Consider the following 7667-nt stretch of genomic DNA (forward strand, 5'->3'; position numbering starts at 1 on the left):
GTGTGTGTGTTGGTCTGTGATCTAAACGCAGTCAGAAAACACCTCACGTCAGGAAACAGCTCATTCAAACTCACACACAAAAGCAAGACGACAGCAAACGACTGAGCAGCCAAAACTGAGTGAAAAATGACTGAACAATAACCATCGAGTATGTTATAATGTATGTTATAATTATGGGATTTTAGTGGTTGATTCCCTCAGACGCCACACCCATTCTCGTCTCATTTGCATACAAGCCACACCCCTCTATCACATAGCTCCGCCCCTTACCTTCTGTTTCCGCCTCTCTTTCCTCTTGTCTTCTGTGTCCTGCAGCATCTTCTCTCTCCACAGGTCGAAGAAGTACGACGGGTTTGTGTAGAACTTCAGCCCTTCCTTCCCATCATCCCTAGAGACAGACGCAGATCAGGTGTGTTCAGTGCACCGTTTGTGCATGAGAGTATTATCTGTACATTTGCAAAAATGTGTATGTCATTTTACATAACATTTAATTGAAACAATAATTACATAATATTTTATATTATTATTTGTATTTTTTTATAATAATATACATATATTTTTATATATGTTATATTATAATATTATTTCATGAGGATAATTGGACTGACAAAACATGTCATTTCATACAAAATTTAATTGAAATAAAAATAATTACATAATATTTCATGTATTTGATCTTGTTTATACTTTATATAATAATATATATTTATAAATGTTATATTATAATATTTTATGATGATAATTGGACTGTCAAAATGTCATTTTATAAAACAATTAATTTGAAAAATATTAACATAATATATTTATAAATAATATAAAATAATAGATTTTTAAAATATTTATAAATAATAAATATAAATATATAAAATAATATTATCATTCAGGATCATACAACAATATAGTTGTACTTTTACCTTTTGCTTTTTACAAAAAAAAAAAAAAAAATAAATTGTTTTGATGTCAGTGTTGGTTTTGTTGAAATTATTTTCTAGCTGAAAAAATTATTTTAACCCACTGTAAAGCAAATATTCTTTTTTTTTTAAATGTGTTAAAATATTTTTTTTTCTGAGATATATTTTGAATATTGTCAAAAGGCAGAAAAATAAGACATTCATTTAAGATTATAATATTTTAAATGATTAATTATTATGTAATTTTCCAGCTCTATTGCACAGCTCTAGTTAGCAGTAGACCAGTATCTCAAGCTGTCATTAATCACAGACTGATATCATTTGACATTATTAATTTGCAACTGAACAGCGAGAGCTGTGAGAATAGCTGAAAACTGATATTACACCTCCTCTGCTCCTCACACGTCTCTCTCTCTCTCAAGTTCTCCTTCAGCACATCACATACTCGTTTTCTCGTTTAATTTGAGTTGGTCGAAGTGCCAAATGAACAAACACAAAATAAGGACAAAAGAACAATACAGAACAAATGAAGCAATTATCACCTCCAGACTCTCCTGACAGGCCAATCAATGCTGGAAATAACACATTCACACAGTTTCACTGCACACATGCAGGAAAACATGCTTAAATTTGGTTGTTTTAAAAGAAATTAATAATTTTAGTAATCAAGGCTGCATTAAATTGATCAAAAGTGACAGTAAAGACATTTATAATGTTACAAAAGATTCTATTTCAAATAAACGCTGTTCTTTTGAACTTTCTGTTAATTAAATAAATGCAGTCTTGGTGAGCAGAAAAGACGTCTTCTGTTTAATTTATCCTGAGGATTGAAGACGAGCACAAAACCACTGTTGAGAAAAAATGAGCGATTCTAGCCAAAAGAGGATTTCTTTAACAGACAATGGTTTTACAGGAGGTGAGGAAACATCTGTCCTGATGTCTAATAAAATAACCTCCGGTGCTGGCGTCTTCATGAACTAATGAGGGAACGTGTGAAGAGAGCGAGAGAGAGCGAGAGCATATTACGCATCTCTCAAAATAAATGTTGCAGCCTCCAGTAACGAGCATTAACTCCAGAAACACTCGCTCGGTGTGACGCACGTGTGACAACAGCAGCAGAAGCACATGACAACTGCAGAAACCAGACGATATCGCTCTTTCATTGCTTCGTTCATGAAATATCAACTAAAAGTGCTAAACAGACACCAGTGAGTCACTAACACTAGAAATACAGAGCAAAAATATGAGCTCAGATCCTTTGAGTTCACTGGAAAAAAAATGCTTTTTGTCTGGTTTTTGTTGGAACCAGCTTCCAGAAGAGATCAGATGTGCTAAAACATTAGTCACATTTAAATCTAGACTCAAAACTCATCTGTTTAGCTGTGCATTTATTGAATGAGCACTGTGCTACGTCCAAACTGATTGCACTGTATTTTATGTATAATAATTTTCTTAAATGAGTCTTAAATTCATTTTAAATCAATTTTTAAACTCCTTTTTTAAATTCCTTGTTTTATTTTTGTGATTATTTTTTATGATCAGTGTTGGGGGTAACGCATTACAAGTAACGCGAGTTACGTAATCAGATTACTTTTTTAAACATTGGCTACCAGAAATCCCTTACTCTGCCTTTAAGTCTCGTTTTCTAAAAAATTAAAAGTATGAAAATTAAGTGAGTTTATGCCTAAAACAAGAAAAAAATCTGTCAATGGAATAAGAAAGATAAACTTAATGCAAAGGGAAAACAAGATTATTTTTCTGGCAGATATTTGATCTTTTTAAGCAAAAAAAATAATATATATATATTGTACTAAATTATTGTACTATTGTATTGCTTTTTGCTTCTCAAGTAAATGTATCTTGATTTATGAATGTTTAGATATTTGTACTGGAAAACAACGAAAATGCTCAATAAAAAATCTTTTTTTTTGCTGTGTTTGCTAACATTTGGTTGCATACTTTGGTATCTTGAGAAATTTGAAACATTTTTTCACAAGTGTTTTAATAGATTTAAGGCACACAAATTTGTTTTATTGGCATAAGTTAATGTATTTAGGTTGATTCAGTGGTGTTCAATTATTTTTTTGACTTGAATAATTAATTTAGATGTTTAGGTTGCAATTTACTTCAGTGTGCTGTATAAGAAACACCTGTGAGGAAAAAAAGGTAATTGTGACTTTTTATTTCACAATTCAGACTTTTTTTTTTTTTCGCTTAAAAATGTCAAATATCTGCCAGAAAAATAATCTTGTTTCCCTTTGCATTAAGTTTATCTTTCTTATTCCATTGACAGATTTTTTTTTCTTGTTTTAGGCATAAACTCACTTAATTTTCATACATTTTTTAGAAAACAAGACTTGTAACAAGACAGTAAATGTATCTTGAATTAAGAATGTTTAGATGTTTGTGCCAAAAACCAGAATAAGAAAGCATTTTTTTCCAGTGAACTCAAAGGATCTGAGCTCATATTTTTGCTCTGTATTTCTAGTGTTAGTGACTCACTGGTGTCTGTTTAGCACTTTTAGTTGATATTTCATGAACGAAGCAATGAAAGAGCGATATCGTCTGGTTTCTGCAGTTGTCATGTGCTTCTGCTGCTGTTGTCACACGTGCGTCACACCGAGCGAGTGTTTCTGGAGTTAATGCTCGTTACTGGAGGCTGCAACATTTATTTTGAGAGATGCGTAATATGCATGAGCTCCCGCTCTCGTTCTCTCTCTCAATTGCAAGAAAAAAGTCAGAATTGCAAAATATGAAGTCGCAAATGTAAGAAAATAGTCCGTTTTCCCCTCAGAATTGAGTTTATGTCTCAGAATTCTGAGGAAAAAAGGTCAGAATTGCGAGAAAAAAGTTTTTTATTTTTTATTCAGTGGCGGAAATGGGCTTCCATACTTTCTCATTGCTGTTTGTGTTATTTTAGTAATATTGAGGTGATATATGTGACCCTGGAGCACAAAAGCAGTCTTAAGTCGCTGGGGTATATTTGTAGCAATAGCCAACAATACATCGGTTAGATGTAAATCTAATGATCGGCGCATCTCCGGTTGCTGTATGCTGATGATCTGTCGGGTCTGATGTGTGAATGTGGTTCTGACCTGTAGGGCGTGAGGATGTTCAGCGGCGGAGGTTGTTCGCACAGCTCGTATGTCTCCTGCATGGGGACGGGAAGAGACTGACGCTCAAACAGCTGCTGGTCCTGGATGGTGGAGCTGCGGAAGGCCTTCCTCATGGTGATGTCCTGAAGAGACACTGAGACACAAACACAGCATTCACCGACTGACATCTGCAGGTGAGTCTGACTGAATTAACAGACTGACCTTTGGATGGACGTATAAAGCTTATTTGAAGGGTTTGGATCTATGATTGATGCCTTTTAAGCGTAAATAAAGCAGATTTAGACTAGATCGAAACAGCCTCAAGAACCACATAGTCTAAATTCTTCGCTCTGAATCTTCTATTGAGTCTGAATCTGGACGACACATGGGTTTACATTTTCCCAGTGATTAATGAAAACCTACTTTTTCAAGCCTATCTTTGTCCTGTGTACATGCAGTTTAGTATGTAGCATCTAGATTGAATTTTGATTCATCTCATTGCTTGGCAGATGCAAGCCAATACTTGTTTTGAACGAGGCCCATAATGACTTACAGACCTGTATGTTGTGAATGCAGAGTCCAAACTTCACAAAAAATGGTGCAAATGTACGTCAGGACAATCTGATTAAACATGCCAAATCTTAATAATTTACAGCGATAGGGAGCACTATAACATAAAAAAATATTGTGAAGAAACCTCTCATCTCTTGGCAGATTCAAGCCAATACTTGTTTTGAACGAGGCCCATAATTGACCTGTGTACTATTAATGCAGAGTCCAAACTTCACCAGAAATGGTACAACTGGACATCAGGACAATCTGAGTGAACATGCCAAACCTCAGTAATTTACAGTGATAGGGGGCGCTATAACATAAAAAAAATACTGTGAAGAAAATATGAAGAAAAATATTTTGAATTTGAGCTGCCGTGGCTGTTTTACAGTCTTACCCATCAATTCAAACGTAGAAAATATACGTTTACGTAGAACATATTCTTACAGTAGGGAAAGAGAAAGGCATGGAGATGTTGACTGTGTCTTAAAGATGCTTTAGCATTTGAGTTCTGGATTTTATCGGCTGATATGAAATGCCTCTAAATGTACACTAACATTCAAAATAATTGAAGTCAGTATGACAAATTGACCTGTATTTTGTTAATGCAGAGTCCAAACTTCACAAAAAATGGTGCAAATGGACATCAGGACACTCTGATTAAGCACGCCAAATCTCATTAATTTACAGCAATAGGGGGCGCTATAATGTAAAAAAAAATGTGGAAAAACAGGTTTAAAAAACGTTTGAAATTGAGCTGCTGTGATTGTTTTAAAATCTTAAATATGAATGCAAATGTAGAAAAGTATGATTTTCTTACAGTAGAAAAAGAGAAAGGGTTGGAGATGTTTACTCTAATTAGAGACATAAAGACGATTTTTAGCAGTTGAGTTTTTTTTAAATTAGCAGTAAGATTTTTTTTAATGTGGCCCAACATGACTAACTGAATAAAAAAATTTAAAATAATTATTAAAAATAAAAGAGTCCAAACTACACAAAAAATGGTACAAATGTACATCAGGACAGTCTGAGTAAACATGCCAAATCTCATTAATTGACACTGACAGAGGGCGCTATAATGAAAGAAAATATTGTGCAACTTGGATCAAGGAAAGTGAGATTTTCTAAATAAATTTCTGTATTGGATCTTTTTTTTTTCTTTTTCAAATTTGACAATTATTATTATTATTGTTAGACTTTTATTTAATATTGTTGTTTATTATATTGCTCTTGACACTATTTTAAGAAAGCAGTAAGTCACTATAAACAATTGTTTTTCGAAGTTGTAAATAAAACAAAGATTATTGCAGTATGTTATACGTCTTTTTTCAAAATTTCAGGTTTAGTTCAGTGCTACTTGCCATTTCTTTGTGAATAATTGTGAAATTTACTAGCAAAAATTGTTTCTACACCAATTTTTTTTCAGTGAACTTGTGTGTTACAGAGATTTTACTTCAGTTAAGTTTCTTTAACAGAACCTTTTTGTAAAGTGAAGTAAACTCACTGTAATGCACAACCTCGAGAGCCATTTATCACAATTTGAAGTGAAGCTTTGGATGTTTGTCAAGAGTGTGTTTGGTGCTTCATGTTTGTGTGTTTGTCTCTCTACACATACTCTCATTTCTTTGTCTTTTTCCTGATATCCAGGTGTATTTCCATCACTCTTGTGTACAAACGTCTTTATTTCTCTCTTGCTGACAGGCAGCTGGTGACACTGAGGTTGATGGGAAATTAAAGTGTAATTAAATCATTTGAATGGCAGAACGCAGTGGCGCTGTCTGATGTCAAAATAATCACAGCCGAACCGAGAGCTGCTCTCAGCATCATTGTAATCATCTAATTGTCCCAATTATTGTCAGACAATTCAAAACGATACTTACTGCTAAAGTAATTTATGCTAATTAGGTAATTTTGCATGCAAATGCAATTGATCTGTTGCATGGCCAATGGTCAGGGTCTGCCAGTTATGCTTTATTTATTTATTTAGTTGTTGTTGTTAGATTATGAGATACGACAAATAGAACTTATGCATGGTTTTTGTTAACTCAAGCATCATTACAAGTGCTCAAAATGCTCAGACGTTTACCTGGTGGATGATAAAATAGCAGAAAAAGACTCATATCTTCAGAAAATATGAAGATAACTTTTTAAAGTTCAGAAGGTCTGGAGGAGCATCAGAGCGGCGGTTCTATACATGCATTGCATTATAAGAAGAAAACACCGGCATCTACTCAGAAATCCACTCAACGTTTAAGTGCTTTTGAGACACATTAATGCTTTTTCTTTTGCAATTAAAAGCCAAAATGGAAAAAAAAATACATACATAAATACAGGATAATCACTTTGAAATAATATACTTAGTAAAGTAAATGTAATGCAAAGTACATGTAATGTTTTCGGACACTTAATTGCATGTTAATTTCAATTAAATAAAGATATATTATATTTTCAATTTATTTAGCGCGATGTGAATAACGCTTTTGGTGTGCACACACCATAACGGTCACGCACGTCCATCTAGTGTGTGTTTACACAGAAAAACAATGGAAAAGTAGTGCATTGGAATGGAAAAACGCATTCTGTGTGAACGGCGCCTAAAATGTACTTTAAAGTAAAACGTTTAATTTGACATTATTACAAAGTGCACTTTCAAAAGTGTGTTAAGTACACTTAAGCGGCCTTTTATTTTCTTAATATATTATATGCAAATACAGTTTTTAAAAAATATACTTTTAAGATTTGAAGCACACATTCAGTACAATCAAGTGCACTTCTTTTTTAACAAGGGTGCTTAAACCTTCAGAAACCTTCAGAAACATTAAGAAGGCAAACTAAATATTATATGAGGTTTCTATTTGTTTTACATGATGTTTTGTTACCAAAATATGTCTGAATACAAATTACAGCCTGATTTGTTCATTATTTTCATTAAATAAACAACGTAATTAAAATGTATGTCACAAAATCATGCCAGAACAGGGCTGCTGATTGAGCCTAAATGTGAGTCGTGATGTTGAGGTAGGTTTGAGAACAGAAGTGAATGCATTTTATGACACTTTTGATGTTTTTATGGTGTGTTTTTGTCCGTTTTGCAGTTTGAAAGACATGA

At 33.4% G+C, this 7667-nt stretch overlaps 1 protein-coding gene across 1 annotated transcript in view; it reads right to left on the minus strand.

Annotated features, from left to right (window-relative positions):
• The window catches only part of LOC107728136 (wiskott-Aldrich syndrome protein family member 1), a 53288-nt gene extending 49151 nt beyond the window's left edge, over positions 1 to 4137 (minus strand). Inside the window, 2 exon segments of the mRNA XM_074560134.1 lie at positions 271 to 388; positions 4007 to 4137. Coding sequence (XP_074416235.1) covers positions 271 to 388; positions 4007 to 4068 — 180 coding nt within the window. The 5' untranslated portion in view covers positions 4069 to 4137.
• Between the last annotated feature and the right edge of the window lie 3530 nt (positions 4138 to 7667).

Source organism: Sinocyclocheilus rhinocerous, unplaced genomic scaffold (assembly GCF_001515625.1).
Source record: "Sinocyclocheilus rhinocerous isolate Xijiao unplaced genomic scaffold, SAMN03320098_v1.1 scaffold936, whole genome shotgun sequence".
Classification (NCBI taxonomy): domain Eukaryota; kingdom Metazoa; phylum Chordata; class Actinopteri; order Cypriniformes; family Cyprinidae; genus Sinocyclocheilus; species Sinocyclocheilus rhinocerous.